General features: G+C 30.3%; 2 protein-coding genes and 1 non-coding gene across 3 annotated transcripts; 2 read left to right on the top strand and 1 right to left on the bottom strand.

The window, feature by feature from the left end:
• The first annotated feature begins 376 nt into the window (after positions 1-376).
• Positions 377-6,021, top strand: LOC111020354 (uncharacterized). The gene is made up of 3 exons (XM_022297005.2): positions 377-2,647; positions 3,656-3,984; positions 4,634-6,021. The coding sequence occupies exons 2-3, from the start codon at positions 3,704-3,706 to the stop codon at positions 5,304-5,306; spliced, it is 954 nt and encodes a 317-aa protein (XP_022152697.2). The 5' UTR covers positions 377-2,647; positions 3,656-3,703; the 3' UTR covers positions 5,307-6,021.
• Positions 6,022-8,115: 2,094 nt separating this feature from the next.
• Positions 8,116-8,197, bottom strand: TRNAS-GCU (transfer RNA serine (anticodon GCU)). Its single transcript has one exon. It is a non-coding gene; the product is annotated as a tRNA-Ser (tRNA).
• Positions 8,198-11,170: 2,973 nt separating this feature from the next.
• Positions 11,171-14,525, top strand: LOC111020336 (delta-latroinsectotoxin-Lt1a protein). Its single transcript, XM_022296982.2, has 3 exons — positions 11,171-11,800; positions 13,677-13,862; positions 14,113-14,525. Exons 1-3 carry the CDS (start codon positions 11,270-11,272, stop codon positions 14,395-14,397), a joined length of 1,002 nt encoding a protein of 333 aa, XP_022152674.1. The 5' UTR covers positions 11,171-11,269; the 3' UTR covers positions 14,398-14,525.
• The last annotated feature ends 7,749 nt before the right edge of the window (positions 14,526-22,274 follow it).

The following is a 22,274-nucleotide window of genomic DNA, read 5'->3' as shown; positions in this document are numbered from 1 at the left end:
TCATATTTCTTTGCGCTTGAGAGAAATAGGATTTCTTTGTGCTTGAGAGAAATAGGAGAGTTTTTAGAGATGTGGAGAACCCTTAGAGGAAGTTTGGGCCTTGCTTTAGGTTCAATGCCTCCCTTTGGATCTCGGTTACTACAAATTTTTGTGATTATTCTTCCTCTCTCAAATTTTTTGAATGGGAGCCCTTTTATTTTGTAATTGGGTAGTTTTTTGCTTTTTGCTTTTTTGCTTCTGGCTCCTTTGTTTTGGGCTTTCCTTTTTTTCTTTTTGTATTAGTCTTTGTACTTTTACATTTCTTCTCAATAAAAGTTGGCTTCATATAAATCTTCACAAGTTGTCTGCCCGACCATGTGAGTATTTACATGTGGTGTCATGGCAAGTTAAAGCCACTATTTTTGACTGACTTGAATCCTTCCCTGATACGATAAACTCAAGTTTGTTCTTATTACAAGCTTCGTATTGGGGATATGTGATTGAGTAAATGCAAGCATATTCTTCAAAGACTATGAACTTCTCATCTTAGTTTTCAGAATAAAGATGCTGTATAGTTATGTACTTTGAAAATCACGATGCTTTACATTTAGGATGGAGTGAAATGATTTCCTAGTATGTTAATTTCTGCCATATATTTTTCCTTGGCTTTTATGTATTCAGATGAAGTCCAATGATTTTCTAGTATGTTAGTTTTTGCCATAAAATTTTCCCTTGCCCTTTCTGAATTCACCAAATGCCACCTGCTATTCCTGGGAGATGAAAAGCTGGTCTTCTTTTGTAGCATTGATCTGCTTTTCCTTATGATGATAGCATCTCTTGGAGTCTCAGATGCAGAAGAGGTACTTTCAATACATTCACAGATAGGAAATACATTCACCTTTTCTCTGATGGTTTCTTTGATTACTTCAACTTTTCATATCATGATTTTTGGTTGAATGGCTTTTGTTTTGATATGAATACAAGTTTACAAAAAAAAAAAAAAAAAAAAAAATCTGATGTTAAAATTCTCATTGTGCTTCTGATGAATGCCAGGTGTATTATGGAACAGGTTGGTTTTCTTATCTTTGTATCCAAGTAGGATGTTGCTTTGTGTAGGATCATAATCATGACTTGGTTTTTTCGTACAGCTGTATATAGATAATTGAATAGAATGCTTTTTTGAACATTTGAGTAGCTTTGGAGTCTACCACTTGCTTTTTTGCTCAGAAAAATTATTTACAGTCTCTTTCAGGAAAAAAAGGAAAAAGAAGAAAAAAAGAGGGGAAGCTCAGACTAGAATAATTTATTTTCCCTAACAATTTCAGGATTTGACAAGGACCTTTAAAACTGTTTTCTCTGAGACAATGACTGGGAAATGGTGATGGATTTTCCATGATATTATGTGTGCATAGATGGATGTTCGCTCTCAAACATAGCATGCAGGGAGAGAGATTAGGTAGATTAAGAAATTGCTTAATAAAGACTTTCTTGACAGAATATGGGTGTCTTCTTTTTCTTCTTGGTTTGGTTAACTTACCTTACATGAAGTTTTAGAGTTGTGTTTAATAGGCTCTAATAGGTCTGTAAACTTTTATTGTGTCTAATAAGTCATTAAACTCTAAAAGTTCCTAAAAGGTCTTTAAACTTTTCATTTTACGTTTAATAGGTTCTTGACTTTTAATAAGTGTCTGATAAATCCCCCAATAAAATGAAAGTTTAAGGACCTACTAGGGATTTTTTAAAGTTTGAAGATCTATTAGATACAACCTTGAAAATCTAGAGACATATTAAATACTCTTTAGAGTTCATGGACCCATTAGGCACAACTTTGAAAATTCAACGACCAAACTTATCTGTTTCTTTTTCATTTGCTATTTGATTTAAACAGTGGATACCAAATTTTTTTAGCACGATCAAATATTAAATACAAATTCTGTTGTCGGAAAGGATCCAAAGTTGAAAAACCAGTGCTTGATCTGGGTAACAAGAAAATATTAGAATGAATAGAGAGAAGGATGATGAATACGTATGGAATACTTGTATAATTCTTGTACACATTCCAAGCAATTGACAGCAATGATGGGTATGTTTTTGGATAAGAATACACTAATACCACGTAGACAATCAATTAGGCTAGCTAGATTGCTTGAAATTGTTGTTGGTAATGAAAGAATTTGAGCAACTGTTGCAATTAATGGAGCTAACTATTAGATGGGTCATGTTATCTCTCTTGATTGATGTAGCAAGCAATATCTGTTCATGTGACTTTAATATCAAGAATGCTCTCAAACTGATTTTACCATATTTATTGGGTTAAGTTTTTGATTATTGCATTTCCCTTTGCTGCACCCACTACAATTATTTTAGATCTGTTTGATTGCAATTTTGGTTTTTTCCTTTTCCTTCTCTAGAATACAGAAATCATAAAGTCCCATATGTTGGAAGGTGACACCAATATTATAAGTAATATTTCTTATCGATTAAATTGGAGTATTGATATTTTTTTTTATAATCGGGAGTTGGAGTTTTACTCCCCTACACTCAGGGACACTTGCACCCGCTCCAAGGCTCGGGCCCGGGGACAAAATCGGGGTATTGATATGAAGATCTCACTCCTGCCTTATGCTTTTATGGCCCACCATCTCAGGGAGATTTCGTCCATCCTAAGGTCAGTTTTGAAAGACAACAAAAGATTTCAAATTATTAAATTCATATGAGGGGCTTGAACCCGAGGCTTTGTGTATATTCTGTGTGTGATGTTGAACGAATTAGGGTCGAAAAAGAAGAAAGAATTGGCTTTGATATTCCTGATGAATTGATCTATTGTGTTTTTATTGAATTACAACATAATTATATGTTCGTTTATCCTCCTTATCAAAAGGAATGTTCTTGAGAAGATTTAGACATGTTTGTGTTTCTAGGATTTGCTGTCTTACGTTGTTTGCGGATGTTGTTTGTTGAATTTGTGCATCTGTTTTGGTGATAGGAATATGTTTGGCCTCAAATGAAGGAGATCTCATGCAAGGAATTAAAAATAATTGGATGATCTCCCATTGAAGGGATGAATAGAAAAGAATACAGAAAACATTTATCAAATGGTGGAACACTAAAAAAACCCATCCCAAAGTACCAAAGTACATTCATGTACTCTCTCTCTCTAGGTTTATTCTTCTTAGTCACGTGTCTCTAGAGAGAGAGAGAGAGAGAGAGAGAGAGAGAGAGAGAGAGAGAGAGAGAGAGAGAAGGATTATTATGTGAAGTGGAAGCAAAACTGTAGTTCTTTGATATACAGAGACAATGATTACCTTGTGAGTGAAGAAAAATGCAAAAAAAAGACAAGAATTGAGTCAAAGACAAGAAGACCAACCATCCCTTCCTTCCCTCTCTCTCTCTATCCTCAAAGAGACACATACACAAATGGAGGTCCCCCTCCAATCCGTTTTCCACTCCACCTAGCAACCAACCAACACAATCTTCTTCTCTCTCTCTCTCTTAACACATATTCCCAATTCAAACCTATATTCTTCAAGCAAGCCATCCCCCAACCATCTCCATCATCATCACCCTTACCACGCCATGAAGCCTTCTCTCTCTCTCTCTCTCTCTCTCTCTCTCTCTACACAATATATATATGTATATATAATTCACCTATATATCTTTGGCTTGCTCCATGCAGTGTGACCAGACCCAGTTGGAAAAATTCAGGAGTGGGCGAGAGAGGAAAATGAGGAAGCCGGAGGCGGTTCTCGGGAAAGAGAGCGCGGAGAAGAACAAGTACCGGAAGGGCCTGTGGTCGCCGGAGGAGGACGAGAAGCTGATGAGGTATATGGTGAGCAATGGGCAGGGATGCTGGAGTGACATTGCAAGGAATGCTGGTCTTCAGAGATGTGGAAAGAGTTGTCGTCTTCGTTGGATTAATTATCTCAGGCCTGACCTTAAACGTGGAGCTTTCTCTCCTCAAGAAGAAGAGCTCATTGTCCACTTGCATTCCCTTATTGGCAACAGGTCCGCTTGTTCTCACACGTTACTTTTTAGTTTTTACTAATACTTTAATCAATTGAATTACGGTTCCAGACTCGTTACTGGAGATCCATTATCTCTCTTCACTTCACACGAAACCAGACTCTCTCTGGACACATTTTTCTTGAAACCCAATTGAGAGTTTCAAATGGGTTTTTGGGGAAAACAACAAAAGACAATGATAAGGAATACTCATAATGCTTTTAAAGTTTATTGGTTGTATTAAAAATGTCACTAGTCATAGCTTCATTTGGAAAAGGGATCGATAATGTGAAAGGATACGCGTTGTATTTAGTTTACATATTTGGAGAATATAAATTTCGTACGTCGTGTAGAAAATACATGGATTTTTAAGAATTTTACAATAAACATATTGTGTAAACGTTTGCCATGTTTTAAACATGTGGATAATGAGTACAACGTTGCATATAATACAATCGTTTATTCAAATGATGTTACGATGAAGGATATATATATATATTTTTAAATTACTGACATGTTTTAGGGCATCGTTGTTCTTCAAATGAAGTTATTTGCACCAAGTCTATACATTTGTTTATAACAACATTTGAATCTATTATTTCTTTCGATCTCGAGACTAACCGATCTGTTTTTCTGAAAAAAAATCAAATAGGTGGTCTCAAATTGCATCACGCTTGCCTGGACGAACGGACAACGAAATAAAGAATTTTTGGAACTCTACATTGAAGAAAAGGTTAAAAAACAACATTTCTTCCTCACCCTTCAACAGCCATGAATCATCGGATCCAAGATTGGACATGATGTTTGGAGGTTTAATGTCGATGCAAGAACACGACATCGTGAGCATGAACATGAGCATGGATTCATCATCCACCTCCTCGTCATCTTCCCAACTTCCAGTGTCCATCACAGGACACAACTCCTTCGATGCTCCAACCATGCCTTTCCTAGACAACAACTTCGAATTGGCCGGGGCTGCCAACGGCTTTCTACAGGCACCGGGAGGGCGCTTGGCAGAAGTCGGAATGGGAATGGAAATGAGGATGGAAGAGAGATTCAGCTATGGAAGTTTGGAGGCTCAAAGATCAATGGAAATGGAAAGGGATGTGGCATGTCTTCCACATGAAGAGATGAACTGTCCATTAATGAATAGTAGAGGCAATTTTGATCAATATTTGGGAACAAATGAGCAAAATTTGAATGTGGAGGAGATTTTTGGAGACATGGGAAGCCATGGACAATTACAAGAAAGCTTGAAGATGGGTAATGAATGGGATTTGGAGAGTTTCATGCAAGACATACCCTCATTTCCTAATTTCCTTTGATTTTACAACTTTACCCTCTCTCTAAAATCCCATAATCTTTTCATTTATTTAGAAATTTTTTTGAAAAAGCAACAAAACCCCACTTATACATATATATTCTTTGTCCTTCATTTCTTCTCTTCTCAGCAAAACCCACCAAAAAAAGAGTTTTTTTTCCCCTTTCAAAGCCATTTATTTAGGGAATTTTTGGGAGACCAACCCTCAAATATATATATATATATATATATATATTCTTCCTCCCCTCATGTGATTTCTTATCTCTCAATAAAACCCCACAAAAATAAAAATATTGAATAAGAAAATTAGTTTTGGTTGGCCATGGTTTTGAAGCCATGAAGTGGAAATGAAAGAGATTTCTTTTGGTTTTTGGTCTTTGTATCTTTGGAGGGTCAAGAAGTTGATTCCCAACTTGAGAAGGAAAGTTAGAGAGAGGAGGTAGAGTGAGAAAGTACAGTGTGTTTTTGTTCTACAAAATCCCAACTTTGAGAGATTTTGTTAAGTTTGTGTACCTTCAAAAACATGGTCTTTTGTTGAGCACCACCATTTTAGCACAAGGATCAGCACAATAATAAGCAAGGATTGGATCATATTTGTTGTTTTATCATTTATGTGTACAAATGCAAATATAAATTAGGGATAATATTTACACCAGCAATCTCTCTCTTTTTTTAGATTTAAATACTATTTTTGTCTGGGTACTTTTTTCTTTGGTTCATTTCAGTTTTTTACTTTCAAAACGTCTATTTTGATTAGGATACTTTTAACTTTTGTTCATTTAGTCTCTATACTCTCAAAATGTTCGTTTTGGTCCCTTATTTTTAAAAAGTGACAATTTTGGCTCCTATTTGTAAAATTCCTAACACAAATTTTATACGCAACCTTTATAAGATATTTATAACTACATTTCAAGAAATTTAACGAGTGAAGTGTCAAATTAGAATTGTGATAGAAAGAGATAAGATAAAAATGAAATTGAAGAGACTAAATGCCACTTTTTAGAAGTACACAAATGAATATTTCGAAAGGACATGACCAAAATGAATATTTGAAAGTGCATGGACTAAAATGAACAAAAGTCGCAAGAATAGTATTTAAACTTTTTTTAGATCAACAACACGTAGGGTGAGAATTAGAATTTCAAACCTTTTGGCTGAGAATATATGACTTGATTTATGTTTTAATTGCAATTTTAGTATCTTGGAAAAGTGACCTCATGTTATATAACTTATTGGAACTTATGTGAGGTACTAGCAAAGTAAAGAAAATTAGTATTTAGGTTAAATGAAATGGGGACGACAGCTTAAACGATTAGATTCTAGTGAAATAGACGATTATTTGTGAAATTTTACTCAGATTGATATAATAACTTGTAACGATATCGGCTAGTAAATGTTATTATTTAGTGTCAACTTAAGCATAGTTCTTATGCTTCAAGTATTTTGGTAAAAAAAAAAAAAGAAAGCTTTAAGTTTTAATTTTTGTTTATAGTATATATACATTACAAATAATTTCAACTCTAGGATGAAAATAATTAATCCTTTAACTAGTTAATCTAAGTTTGTTTTTAATAGGTTCGAACACTAGATTTCATACTTTTGTCTTTGATTTATTTTAGTCCCCTATTTTAAAATGTTTAGTTTGATTACTGTATTTTCAACTTTTTGTTTATTTTAATCTTTATTTTTTCAAAAAGTTTGTTTTGATCCTTATACTTTAGAAAAAATAATAAATATGGTCTCTAATTGTAAAATTTTAACTACAAAATTTATACATAATGGAAATCCTTTAACACAAATTTATAGATAAATTTTAAGAAATTTAGTGAATAAAGTACCATGCTAAAATTATGATGGAAAGAAATGAGACAAAAAGGAAAAGAAAATAAAGGGACTCAAATGGACACTTTTTAAAAGTATACTAAGATTGACATTTTGAAAGTTGACTAAAATGAATAAAAATTGAAAATACAAAGATCAAAATATACATTTTGAAAGTTTAGTGACCAAAATATATCAAAGTCCTAAGTAGAAAAGATCAAAATAGTGTCTAAATCTTTTAGATATCCATGTATAATATATGACTGCTAAATGTTGGAATTTTCAATAATATTGGATCACACATGTAATTATTTAATGTATTTTTGTGACTTAATTAAATCAAGCAAAATGATCTAATTATCTATTAAGTTTGGTAGGAGTATTATAAATTGATCACCATGGGTTAATTTCTAATTTAATGAAGGGCTGAATTAGAACTAATCAAATATTACAGCTGGTCAATAGTTTTTGATCGATTACAAAATGGTTATGGTCCCAACATCAGATAGTGCATTACGTTTTTTAAGTTCTCATCCCTTGAGAGAGGTTGGGGAGAGCTTTACTCTTCTGGTTTACGAAGAGATTTTTTTTAGGAAATTAAAAGTCAATTCGTGATCTATCTAGACCGGAAAGATCAACCGATTCTTCGGATTTAATTATCTTGAAACGATATATGAGAAATCCAGCTATTACGTTAAAGTTTTTGTGTTTTATTTTCCCAACAATAAAATAATTAATAGAGATTAAGTTTGACTGTTTTGACTCTTTAGAAAAGCTGCTTCAAAGTGTGGCATATTTGAAAATTTTTATTTCAAACCTGGGAATTTACCTTATTTATTTTTATATTTAAATAGTTCAGTTATTTAAGAAAGGAAAAAAAAAGTCATTTTTAGAGTGTGGCAGATTTGAAAGGTTTTATTTCAAACCTGGGCATTTACATTATTTATTTTTATATTTAAATATGCAGTTATTTAAAACAGAACTTAAAATAGCGTCGCCTGAGAGATTCGAACTCTCGCGGGGAGACCCCATGTACTTAGCAGGCACACGCCTTAACCACTCGGCCAAAGCGACTGTTTGATGGTGAAGGCTAAACATTAAATATTAGATATATTTAATTTAAAATATATTATTTAATTTTTATTTTCTGCTTAGAATAAAAAAAATCTATTGTTTTCTGTTTACAAAAATTAAAAATAATCTACACTATACGATAAGGTTGCAGATCTTATTTTTGTGACACTATTTGATGTGATCTACTTTTTAATTGTTACATAATAATCTTATGATCTAAATTATTCATATGCAAATGTATGAGTACATGTATCTTTATACAATGTGTAATTGTTTATATTTTTCATTACTTTTTAAGGACCATTACAAAAAATGTAAATATATCATTAAGATGACTATATGAGACTTGATTTATTTGTAGAGTGTGTTATAATACTCCGATTTGTATTAGGCATGTCCTTTGATTTTACATGAATGAAAGCTTCTCGTATGATTTTCAACATACTAAAATTGTAAGAATGGCACACGCAATCTCTATCATCCTATATTATAAGACTGTCTTACTAGAAAATTTTCTCTGAGTGTTGATTCGAATCATGGACAATGGACAATAGAGTATACTCATCATCTTGGAGTCTTAAGAAAAATTGATCATCGTAAAGTTCATAGTAAAATAGCCTTCCATTAATAATATAAAAATAAGTTAATTTATTCAAGTTATTGCAACTCACCCCAACAAAGTTATCTGAGCCCTTGATTCATGGAGACTTAAATCTCTAGCTTTCAAGAAATTAAGTAATGTCTTAATAGATTAAACTACAAATACTCATGTCAGTAATATACGGAAGAAATCTATATACACCTAAATCTGGCCAACCACATCATGCCATTAAAGCATTAGTTATTTCTTCTTTCTTCTTTTGTTTTTTTTTTCTGAAAAATTCATTAAACAAAGATTAAGTGGTAGGTACCTCACGCTCCATTATGAAAGAATAGGATTATATTTCCCGAAGTTTTAAGTTTTTTTAGAGAAGTCTTCTGCAAAGATTTATAGATAAAATCTTTTGAAGTATAAACTTTTAAGCACTTCATATTACGAAAATTAAAAGCTCTAATATAACATTCCTTAAAAATCATAGGTTCGAAAGTTTGTATATATATATATATATGTATGTAGGGAGCCATAGATATATACACACACACAGAGAGTCCTTTGGAGAGGGTATAGTGGTGAAAAACATGGGACACTTTGGTATCATCTACCATGAGGTATTGTGTTGAGTCCTACGCTAGTCACTGTGTTGCTCGATTCAAGCAATGAACTCCGATGGTAGAGATTCAACAGCAGAATCAGAAAAGGGGTATATATTATGTAGGGAAGAGTAAATGAGAGGTGTAGTTATTAAAGCTATATATTTAGAGGATGAAATGATTTCTAGTGTGAGTGTAGTGCATATCATAATGTCTTGATGTAAAAGCAAATTAAAGCCTACAATCATTTTATTCCTCCTCTCTCTCTCTAACTCTTACCCTTATGATTATTACCTATATGCCCTTCTCTCCCTCTTTCTCATCTATGGCTTAAAAAGCAAGAAATATTGCTCCCTCTTTCTCTCTCTACTTTTTTTTTTAATTTGGATTTGTAATAATTAATTAGGAATATGATGATGCTAATGTATTTAGATGGATTGTTAAAATGGCATATTATTTATATAAATATTTTTAGAATTAATGAAGGCATGCTTAGTTTTGTTATCATTCCTGATCAAGATGGTGCCATTTTCGGTGTAAAGTAAAACTTTGGGATCCCAAAATTATTATCCCTTTTAAAAAAGCTTTCTTTTGTTTTGCACTTGTTTAATTCATCATTTTGATTTTTCACTTTTTCCATTATAGTATTAAATTTTCTTCTCCACATGTCAATATTTTCATATATATTCGTAAGTTCGACATCAAATATAAGAAGTAGGCTGATATTTCTATAATGTTACAAAAGAAAAAATCAATAAAATATTTTAAAAAATCAATAATGAATATAATATACTACTAATTTTTAACTATGTATTTGTTAATTTATTTTTTAAAATATTCATAGACATTAACAGTTTATCAATATTTTTAACATTTTTGACATTTCTATCGACGTCAGTAATATTTCAAACTTTGTTTTTGACCGTAAATATTTGAATTTGGATGTTTTTTCCCTCTTTTCCTTTTGATGTGAAAGGGGAATTTATAAAATTTGTTAGATAGATTTGAAGGGTCACAATTTTAGACATAATGGTTATATATTAATCATAATTAAATAACAGAAAAATAAGTAAAAATAGAAAATTATAATAATAAATAAAACACCAAAGTTTATGTAAAAGATCTTTTGAGTAATCCTTAGCTATATAAATAATTGAATATTATTAAAACTTCTTGTCCTAACTAGAGAATGGAAATCATATATATATAAGATAACAATAATATTAGTTAACTTAACTATGAATATGAAAATAAATATAAAATAGGACAAATTAAAATGATTCGACTTTACCAAATTTCACACGATTCCAAATTAAATTACTTATTTAACCTTGTCACATTTTAACTTCTAATTAATAAATTTAGATTGAATGTCTAAACTAGTAAAATTTTTTATTTTATTTTCCTTCCATTCTCAACAAACATCCCAACAAAAAAAATTATTTATATTCATTTCAAATCATTCTCGTATCAAATAAGATAAAAAATTTTAAATCATTTTTCGAATTTTTAATTATAAATCTTTTTTGAACTTTCTTGATACCGAGATTGAAAAGGTAAAAGAATGTAGCATTAGTGAAACAAACAACAACATTTTCAATTTGATTTTTAAAATTCTTCATTTTTCAATAAAGGCTAAGATTTGTCATAAAACATGTGGAGGCATCTATAGATCTATCTTATATTATAGAATTAATACACAGTTCTTTTTCTCATCGTGTATTAATTAAAAAATCTATTACTTTTCAGATGGTTCAATTCAATATCCTCCTAAAAAGTTTTTTTTTTCATCTCTCTTTTTTGAAAACTTTATAAACCGTCCCATTATATGCTCTTTCCCATGTCAGATTAATCATCTCTCCGCCTCTCTCTCCGCCGCCGATGGAGGCCGCCGGCGAAGATCAAGAAGCCGTTCTCTTCCACTCATATCCATGTGCTTATTACGTCCAAAGCCCCTCCACCGTCTCCCACGCCAACAGCTCCGACATCCGAAACGCGGCCGAGTCGTCAGCCTGCCACTCCCCTCTCCGCTCCGACACCTTTCCCACCGGCCACCACCACCACCACAACGCGACCCAGGAGGCCTCTCGAGTCACCCTCTCCCGCTACTCCTCATCTCGCGAGTCCAACCACGGGGCCGGGACCGACAATGGCGAGGCCCGCCTGATCGTCGGTCGTGGCAACGGCCGTGAGGGGGACGAGGAGCGGGAGGAGGACGGGGCCGGAGACGAGGAAGGGTATTATGGGAAGAAGAGGAGAGGTTGTTGGAAGACATATTTTACGTATAGGAATTCAGATTCAAATGCATGGATTTTATTGCAGCTAAGTTGGAGGGCAATTTTCAGCATGGGAATTGCTTTGCTTGTGTTCTATATTGTCACTATGCCTCCCTCGCCCAACATTTCTGTTAAGGTAATTTTTTCCTTTTTCCAAAATTCATTTTTTTTTAAATTTTAATATATACGTAGTGGGTACAAAATCGGACCAATGTTAGACTATGTTATTACTATAAGAGATTCATCTCTGTCATTTATTTAGCTCAATTTCATGTAGATGTTGTTTTACTATGATTAGAATCTTAACTAAATTTTATTGTTTCATTAAATTTATGAAAATATAAGATAAATAGTTTCAAATAAAATTCTATAAGAGCTAAAGTTAGGTATACACATGTACTCACGAAAAGAATATATTTTATACGATGTGTTTAACTTTTCTTGAAAACTCGATCTTACCGAAAAAATTAAGGTAAGATTTTTGGAAATGGATACATTAGAAAATTGATATCATTTGAATAAATGAAGAGGAGGATTTCTTTTTTAAAAGAAAAAAAATTCAATAGGAGTGTAAATTTGAACCTCCAATTTTTTGGTCCAATATACTTAGTTGAACTATACCACTAAAATGGTATAGATCATAGGTAATATATTTATTATTTTTTTTCTGTACTTCTTTGATCTCATCTTACATTTTTTATCTTCACACATCACAATCTCTATTTATCTCGGTTTTACATATGTTTTTTTTTACTTATATTAAATATATTTAATTTGAAATCAAATTTATAAGCTAGTCGAAACAACTTAATTTAATGTATATATAATTATAAATAAAGATTAGAAAATAAGTGACACTTTTTTTGTTGAAAAGGTACCAATATATAAAAATACATAATCCTTTGTGTTATTTTAGTAATTCTCTGTTTTTTATTAGAGAAATTATACTAAATCACATAAAATAAATATGTATTTATAAAAATATTACTACTTTTTGTATTTTTCTAAAAATGTCAAAAATTTGAGTTTTAGTTATTCTCATGTGATGGTATAAATTTATAATTTATGTTATTTTTGTAAAATTTTAAATCTAATGTTCTATATATAAATTTTTCTTTTTTGTACTATTTTAATAATTTTCTCTTATGAGAGGCGGAGAATGAGCTTATTGCATGTTGTAAATGATTTTGCTAATTTGTTTTTAATTATAAAATACTATTTTAAATTTATATTTTATTTCTCTTCTTTGTTTAAATTACAATTTAGTTTGAGAACTTTGAGTTCCATTTAGTTTTTAAATTTAAAACAATGCCAATTTACAATTTTAAAATTTGGATTATGCTCTGAGCTTAACAAAAAATTAATGTTAAATGGTTTATCAAATGATTTAGATGTATTATATTCTTTAACAAATAATAACAAAGATGAATTAAAAAAAAATACAAGAATAGTAAACATCTATTTCAAATAGTTTTATGTTAAAAGATTATATTAAATTATGATTTTTGGTCCTAAACTACAAGACTATAACCAAAATTTAAAAAAAAAATCCCTTAAAACTTTCAATAATTTCCAAATATATCATAATTTTTAATAGCGAGACACCTGGTCAGAAAGGTTATAAATTTAAATCTTCCACACACTTTGTACTCAAAAAGAAAAAATTACTTTTTAATAATTTCCCTAAAACAAAGGTGCAACTAAGAAAGAAAAGAGGGTGATGTATGCCTTCTTAGTTTCTCGTCATTCAAAAAATATATATAATACTTATAATATTTTTTAGTTTTGTCGTGAATTTTTAGAATATTAAAAAGCTATACATATACATACACAAAATTTTATCCCACCCAAAAAAATTATAGGTCCGCTCTTACCAAAAACTCAAGTACTTAAAAAAATAAAGGGGGTTTTGAGCTAAATAGTCCTGTTTTTTTCTAAGGCAAAATTAAAATATTACATATAGTTTAAGAGCAAAATTGAAACATACACGAGAATAATGCATATATTTTCAGATGGGAGGAGTGGAAGAGTTTATGCTGGGGGAAGGAGTGGACAAAACAGGAGTTGGAACTAAGATTCTAACATGCAATTTCACAATGGATGTAACTGTGGACAATAATTCTAAGCTCTTTGGCCTTCACATTCTTCCTCCATCTCTTCACATCTCATTTGGGCCTCTCCCCATTGCAACTTCTCAAGTAAGCCCTCTCATTCCTACACTATTCATTCTCTTTGTTCCTTTTGCTTAATGTGTTAACAAAGCAGCCACGCGGTATCACTGGCGGATGGTGGCTTAGTAGGCTGGTGACCGAATGGGGATATCCCTCCTCGGTTCAAGCCCTACTGGATGATTTTCCCCCTCCTCTTATTAGGGATAAGTCCATCAACTTCAGTTACGATAGAGAGGTTTTGACTTTAGAATTGATCGTGTGGGGGGTTTTGAAATAGGGTGCAAGATTGTATGCAGAGAGTGGAACGACGACGTTCCAGTTAAGCGTTGGCACAAGCAATAGGGCAATGTATGGTGCGGGGAGGAGCATGGAAGACATGCTTGAATCAGGAATGGGATTGGAGCTCATGATTCGACTCAATTTCATCTCCAATTATCGGGTGGTTTGGAAGATTATAAGGCCCCACTTTCGCCACCGTGTCGAATGCTCATTGGTTCTCGGGAAAGGATACGATAGGAAGCGTCACACACGATCCTTCAATAGTACTTGCTTAACTTCTTGATATTATATTGTCAACTAACAATTTTTTATTTTGTCAACTTGAGCATAGTTACGTTCAACTAGTTTAAAGCACCTATTTCTGATTAATAAGTCGTAAGAAAAAATTATAAAGAGACCCAAAATTTGTTTGTTCTTTATTAAATATATAGTATTGGTATTGGATGCGAAATAGTGTATATATAATTCCTTTTTTGGGAGAAGATATGTGTTAGAGAAAACTATATGGAAATTAATCTATTTTTTATTGAAGAACTATTTTCTTATATAAATGGGTTTTTCAAAATAGAAAATTACTTTTTTACCTAATTTGAAATAAACTACCCATAGAAAAATTATATAAATGATACAAATAATAATTTTGTATGAGTTCATACAAATAATAGAGATCTAATTATAAATTTATCTTTTTTTTAAATTATTAATCATACTTAAAAGGATGTATAAGCAAGTAATACTTAAATGAAAAAGTGCTATCCTCGAAGAAAATCATATGTAATTTTGTTTTGCATTTGGTTACAGTGTACCTTAACAATTAAATTATTGATGAACTAGATAACTTTAAAAAATGGTTTTCCCCAATTAAAAATCAAGATTTCATTCATCCAATTTTTACAACATGTCAAGTTAATATAGCCAAAGCACGACTCAATAATTAAAGTATAATAATATCTTCTATAAATTTATAGTCTAAATCATCACTCCTGGCTAGTAACTACAATTGTAATGCTATATTATTATCCACACACAAATAAGAAAAAAAAAAAAGCATATATTTGCATCTTTGTTTCTGTGTCGGTCTACCACGATCAACATCTGTATTCCCTTTTTGCAAATCCGTAAAATAATCTATAGAGACACTCTCCCATGGTCTTTGTGGTACATGCTACAACTTCAAGAAGCTTCAGGAGTCTGTCTCACTCGACTTTATTTTGATGAAACAAGAAGCACGTCTTCACATACTTAGCAACGTCATCTCTTATGCACGACTAAGTAGTACCCCACTAACATCAATTGCTTGATCATGTCTTAAATTTAAGTTGAAGCTTCCCACACCATAAAAAATTTTAGCCATCTCAAATCGAGTCAAAACTAATTATAAAGACTCCCAAAGCTCCACTAATTTTACCCACCACACTCTCCTTTCCAACATAAAAGTAGTGGTTCAAAATTTTCTAAATTAGGAAAAAAAAATGAAAAAAATATCAAAGAGAGAGAGGAAAAAAATCTTGGTGGAAAGTTTACGAGGTACATTTGAAATTGGTGGGGGAAGTGAGGGGCATGGGCACTATTAGGGAGGGGGCCGGCGGCCCCATAGAGCGCCTGGGCGCGCGAGGGGTGGCCCGGCCAGGATTGAAGCGACTGATAACTGAGAAAATTAGGATTAGGGCATTAACGCCACCACAGTTGTTGGGCGTGGCCATGGCCTTTTTCCATTATGGAAACACCATGATATGAAACCACTAAAAACCAAACCCCTTACATTGCCCCCTCCCTTCTCCTACCGCATCGTGTAAGTACTAAAGTCTTGTATCGATTAGAAGTGGAGAAAGATCGTGATCAGTCCGTAAGGAGAGAGATTGTTTGATAACGTTTTTGGAAATAGGAATGTTACTAAATAGGGTTAGGAGTAGTGATATCTCCGTCAGTACCAGACTTTTTTTATCTTGAACTAATTATTAGGCTTTATTTTTCTTTAAAGACATATTTGGATACAATATATGATTTATGAATGTAATTTCCAAACATGGTGTTTTAATTTTGAAATTAATAAGGATTAAATCAATTTGGGGGTTTTTAGTTTCTTGATTTATATAATTGATGATTGATATGAAAATTAGTTGAGATAGTGGTATTGAATATTGATTGATTGACGTGCATTATTTTCTTTTAGGTTGAACTCAATTTGGTTCATTATCATTTGAAATTCTCAAATTTACCTTTTAATGTATTAAAACTTCTCAATTATATCATTTTGTTAAATAAATGTTAAAATTTCTAAACAAAAATTAATGTATTATTATGTTACGTACTAAAAAAGGTATTATTATGTTACTATTATATTGACATATTTAGACATGTAGATATGTCGTCGCTCGAATACTATTTGATATATATGTATCAATATTTACAGGATTTCACCTCCAAAATCAATTGACAATAAGAATGGTAGTTTATACTTATTATATCATAAATTTTTTTGTAAAGTCTCTTATCTTTTCAAATATGGGATTCTTAACATTTTTTTTTATATCCGTGAGTGTGCAGATAGCTTGCCTGCACCTAAATTAATTTCATGGGGCAACCGCCTGACCCTACAAGTTAAAAGACCAAATTGAGAATTATCTAAAAAATTAATATATATATATATATATATATTCAAAACTAGCTACTTCAACTATTTTGTTAGTGTTTAGGGTTCATGATTGGAAGCAAGTACTCTAATGTCCATTTCACTTTCAATATCCTTTTGGTTTTCTTAGTGATGGTCAGGTCGAAGAAATCCCACCAATTCTATCATATTATAGGCCCTTTGTTCATTGCTTCCTACCTTTAAAAAACAACAATCAAAATATACATGTGTACGACAACAAATACGGATTACATTGTACACATTATATCACGACTTGTCATTTTTATTCGGTATTTGAAGATTTTATCTACATGACAACTAAGTTTTTAGGACTCGTCATCCATGTTAGAAACTAGCATTACATGTATAGAGATGTTGGTGAGAAAATTAAAAGTATATTCGTAGAAGAGAAATTAGTGAGAAAAAGATAGAAGAATGAGAAGTTAACGAGGGACGAAAGTTGTCAACGTGTATGGAATAGATGTTAGATGACAGTGTAAAGAGAGAAGCGTAACATAAATTACAGTGAAAGAAGTCATTGAGAAATTAAATAGTATTTTTGTCAGAGAAATTAAACCTTTCAAATATATTTTAAAATAAAATAAAAAATTTAAAAGATTAAATAATATTGAATTAAATCTGTGGTCTAAAAAAAATTTCAATGAAATATAAATATCTAATGTGAAGGGAAAAAAAATCCAAACCTTTTCCCTAAACATAAATCCAAATCACTTTTACTTAGAGCAAGATTATCACTTCCAAATTATGAACTATATTTTGGTTGGAAAGAGCCCAACAAAAAGCAAAAGTTAAAAGAGAGAAAAAAATGTTGCAATAGAATTTTTACAAAGTGGGTTAATCCTTGTGTACTCCACAATTTAACAGTTTTATTTATTTACTTTCTTCAAAAGATAAATATCTCTTCCATCCCACCAAACAAATATATCCATTTAAATTATCAAGCTTCTGAAGTAAAAAGTTTTGGGTGCCTTTTTTTACTGTGTCATTTTGTGGATTTACTGTCTAACTTAGATATTTTATGTGACTTTTTTCGTTCAGATATTTTGATGAATTGATTGGTATGAAGATTTAACTTTTAAATAAATTATTCAAAGTTTGTTTGGAAATTGTTTTTAGAAGAATATGGTAAAAGTATGTTTGAGCAAATAATTAAGGAAAAAAAAAAAGGAACTATTTGGTTACATTTTTAAAATTCTACTCTTTGGTAGGTACAATATTACTAAGAATTAAAATATTTTTTTGGAGGGGGCTAATTAAGGTTTCTTTTTTATAATAATTTTATTTTTAATTTTCTGTTTTTAAAGTTTAACTTTACTTCTTCAAAATAAGAATTTTTGTGCTATTTTGTCATATTTTTTTACCAACATATTTAAATTTTTAAAACAAATACAAGTTTTTTTAAACTAGTATTTTCAAGAGTTGACTAATTTTGAATTTCGAATATCCTTGATAGATAGAGATGGTAACCTAAAAGAATGGAAAGCTAAATGGCAATCTCTCCCAATCAAACTTATTTTTTGTTTGTGTTTTATTTTTAATTGGAAGTCATTATACAAGAAAAGTGGAGCTAATTATTAATTGATGTCATAATCCAAATTAGTGGCTTCATGCTTTATCTTTGTTATCGTGAAATGATGTATTTGTCACCATGGACGAAAATAATTTTTTTGAAAATAAAATAATGAAACATAATTTTTTACAAGTTATTTTTGTAATATAAGTTTATTTTTTATTATCTATTTGGAAGAAATGAAATTTTTTTAAGTATGTATATATTTTTGTAAAAAAAAATTTGTTGTGGGAGGGGCGAAATGTGTGGCCACCTGGTGTCGCGCCATTGGGCCAGAAAGTACTCCATATAGGGTACTATTCATCGCGGTTGGAGTGCCGAACTCAAATACAACTAGGACATCGATCTCTGATCCATTGCTACACGTCTCAATCCATTTTGTCATGATCATAAGAGAAAATGCTAACATAATCTCCAGGGAATCCCAAAATTCGGAGAGAAAATGACGAAGGGCTTATGACTTTCTCTAAATCATAATCGCCTATATGTCAAAATGATAAAACCTATTCAGAGGTACGAATGGCTCTTTCTTGCAAATTTCCTCAATTACAAAGAGACTCATTCAATCGTTCGGATGGATATTTTGTGTTCAAACAAAATTGAATATCAATGATTTATAGATTTTATTAATTGAACAACGAATTTAAATAAACATTGAATCAATATCCTTTGTTTGCTGAGTTACCATTCCTCGAAAATTTGTAGTATTAGTATATTTTTTATACTCGACCAAGTTATTTCCACGGGTGTTCGTTTTTATGGTCATGCAAAAGTATTGATTAATTTCGTGGATTTATGTGTTAATTTTTTTCTTTTAATTTATTCAATATACGACATATAATGTTATTTGATATGATATGAAATCAAATCTTTTTATCGATTTTTCTTTCCTGTCATTTTTCTATTGGACATCTCACTTAAATATTATGCACTTTTTGCAGGTTTTATAATTATATTTTTTTTGTTAAAAAAACATTTTAAGTGTTGATTAATATAATTAAAAGAATTAAATGTGATTTTAAAATATTAGAATAAGGACAAAAGGAGACAGAGAGATTCATGAAGTGGGCTTAATCCACGCCTTCCTTCACTTCATGGAGAGATAAATACTTTGTGGCCGACATTCAGATTTTTTTCTTTTTTCTTTTTTCTTTTAATAAGAAAAATGGAAGTTAAAGAAGGGCAATTGTGGATTTTGACATTTTATATGTTTTAATTCCTCTTGTTTTTTTCTTTCTGTCTGCTTTTTTTATTCCTAAGAAAATGTGTACAACAAAATCGTTATAGGAATAAAATTAATCTATTAAATCCAATTGGAGCGAGGCTAAAAGAATGATATAGATTGAACAATTCGGATCACTCTATCAAACTAGACTTGATCCAATCGAGCTAGTCCATCCGAGCCAACTTGAAGGGAGATCTTAGGTGAGATGTACGTTGTTCACCATTCTACTTTTTACTAGTCTCAACTAAACTCTTTGTATTATTTACATATCGAAGTGAGTTGAACTTAGAACTACACCAGTACACAAATCTAGTGTGCAGGTATTCGTCAAAAACTTCGGATCTTGCATCCTGATCAATCAAAATACTGCATCCACAAAAGTTTCTCTTTATTTTCTTAATTGTATAGGTTCAATTATAAAGATTTGTTCTTTGAAAACTAATTTGGTTAAATCTTTATTTCAAAACTTCAATTGAATATGTGTAATGAAGAAAGTCAAAGTGTTATGATATGGAATTAAAATGAATTAAAAGATGAGATGTCTAATATTATTAAATAATTTAGAGAAATTTTCTATGTAATATAATATGTAGTTGTGCTAAAAAATATATATTAATATGTATTTTAAAAAATGTCATTATTTTTTCTTTTAATAATGTGTTATACATTTGACTTAAATTTTAATTTGGACTTCCTTAAAAATTTTAGTTAAATATTCAATATTTTACTATATTTGGGATATACATTAGTTATATATTATTTATGTAAATATATCAATGATTTAAACGTCATATCATACTTGAAAGTTTTTTTAAAAAAGAAAACTTATATTTAGTAAAAATAAAATATTAAGATTAAAATGGACTAAAAATGAAAAAAAATCTGAACTTTATAGATTAACTTTTTGAATTTTTCAGAATTTGATTTTTCATATCTTCTGATATTTAGTTCTAATTGTACAACTTCCACTATAAATTGTACAATTAATTTATTATTATTATTATTATTATTATTATTATTATTAATTTCTAGTAGTCTTCTAGAATATGAAAGTACTTTTGTTTTTTTGCTTATTGTACGGTTTGAATAGCTCCATTATGATTGGACAAAACAAGAGAGAAATGAGAGCAAAACTCCACTTTCACCATTAATGGTTCTTTTTTTCAAAGTGAGAATAATTAATTATACTAATTTAATTACGGCTGAATATAACAAATGATCCGTTGGTAATTCTCAATTTTGATTTTTAATCTTTTAAATTTTTACTCTTAGTATATAAAAAATTCTTAATTTGGTTCTTCCAAAAGACAATTGTTTACATTTCATAACCAAAATAAATAAATAAATAAATAACCTCAATAAATAGGGTTAAAGATAGAGGTCAATAACAGCTGAATTAAGCTTATGTTTTAATATACTATTAAATATTAATTACCATTTTTTTTTACTACCGCTAAGTTAAGTTTATGAGTTTATGTTAACAAAACAATAATTTAATGATAAATTAATCGTGTATGAATAAATTTCAAAAGATTTTCGTTTGAAGAGACTTAAATGAGTATTTTAAATACATTAATGGTAAATTTGATATTTTTAAAAGATTTTAGAGAAAATTGAGAATTACCTACAAAATTAAGATGCGTTTGGTATATTTAGCCTTTAATTATTTATTGTGTAAAGTTCTTTCTTTTTTAATTTAACACTGTGGTGTAGATTTGAACGTTTGAGAATTTGGACAATAATATGTAACTTAATTAGCTGAGTTATATTTAGATTAATGTTGCGTAATGTTTTTTCATAGAGTCTTTGAAAATTGAATTTTATATTATTTCCGTACAATTCCCACTATGTTACATTTCACTTTATAGCACTGACTGAATAAAAAAATCCTTAATGCACATCTGAACTTTATCTTAAAATCAATGGAAGATTTCTACTTGCTTTATTTAACAATATTCATGCACATATAAAAAATTTAATAATTTATAATAATAAGAACATTTTGTTTTATTTTAATTAAGCTAAAAGTTTTTGTATATTATATTCTATCCTTGTATTTTTAGTACAACAACATTTTCATTTCTTTTTTTCTTTTGAAAATGTTGGATCTGGAAATATGTTATATATTATTAATAGCTATTCAACTAATTAATTTGTTGTATTTTTGTTCATGCGTTAATAAAATTATAAAATGTCGATACATTCCAAAAATACAAGATTATATAATAAATTCATAGGTAGATAACACATTAAAAGACAATTATATATGAGTTATTTAACGAAATCTCCCGAATCTCAAATTTAATTATCTTTTTTTTAGTATAACAAATATAAGACGGGGATCGAACTTCTAACCTCTAAGAAAGGAGCAGGTGCCTTAACCATTGAACTATGTCTATATTGATAAATATCATTTCTTTTCATTTGTTGCCTATGTTTGAATTAATTAATTGTTTAATAAACTCCAACATATATGATTTTGTATAATATAATTGAAAATTTAATATAGTATGGGGGTCAAAATAGTCAAAGAATATTCTTATATGAAGTTAAAAGTCATTTTTAAATACAATTTATAATTTGAAAAAAAAAACATGAAATTTAAATTGCAAACAAAGTGGAGTTTGGAATCCTACGTATCTCCAATTTGGACTTCAAACCACTTCAAACTTTATAATTATTCTAACAAATATAAAAATATATGCACACATA

The sequence above is a fragment of the Momordica charantia genome (genome assembly GCF_013281855.1).
Source record: "Momordica charantia cultivar OHB3-1 chromosome 8 unlocalized genomic scaffold, Mcharantia_2.0 BLBB01000008.1, whole genome shotgun sequence".
NCBI classification, from domain to species: domain Eukaryota; kingdom Viridiplantae; phylum Streptophyta; class Magnoliopsida; order Cucurbitales; family Cucurbitaceae; genus Momordica; species Momordica charantia.
This window is presented reverse-complemented; position numbering and strand designations above follow the sequence as displayed.

Bases quoted from the DNA above. Each gene is read 5' to 3' on its own strand.
- LOC111020336 (XM_022296982.2), top strand. From the start codon at position 11,270: ATGGAGGCCGCCGGCGAAGATCAAGAAGCCGTTCTCTTCCACTCATAT. The intron at 11,801-13,676 runs GTAATTTTTTCC...ATATATTTTCAG, and splicing joins CGCCCAACATTTCTGTTAAG to ATGGGAGGAGTGGAAGAGTT. The intron at 13,863-14,112 runs GTAAGCCCTCTC...GTTTTGAAATAG, and splicing joins TCCCCATTGCAACTTCTCAA to GGTGCAAGATTGTATGCAGA.
- LOC111020354 (XM_022297005.2), top strand. From the start codon at position 3,704: ATGAGGAAGCCGGAGGCGGTTCTCGGGAAAGAGAGCGCGGAGAAGAAC. The intron at 3,985-4,633 runs GTCCGCTTGTTC...AAAATCAAATAG, and splicing joins CATTCCCTTATTGGCAACAG to GTGGTCTCAAATTGCATCAC.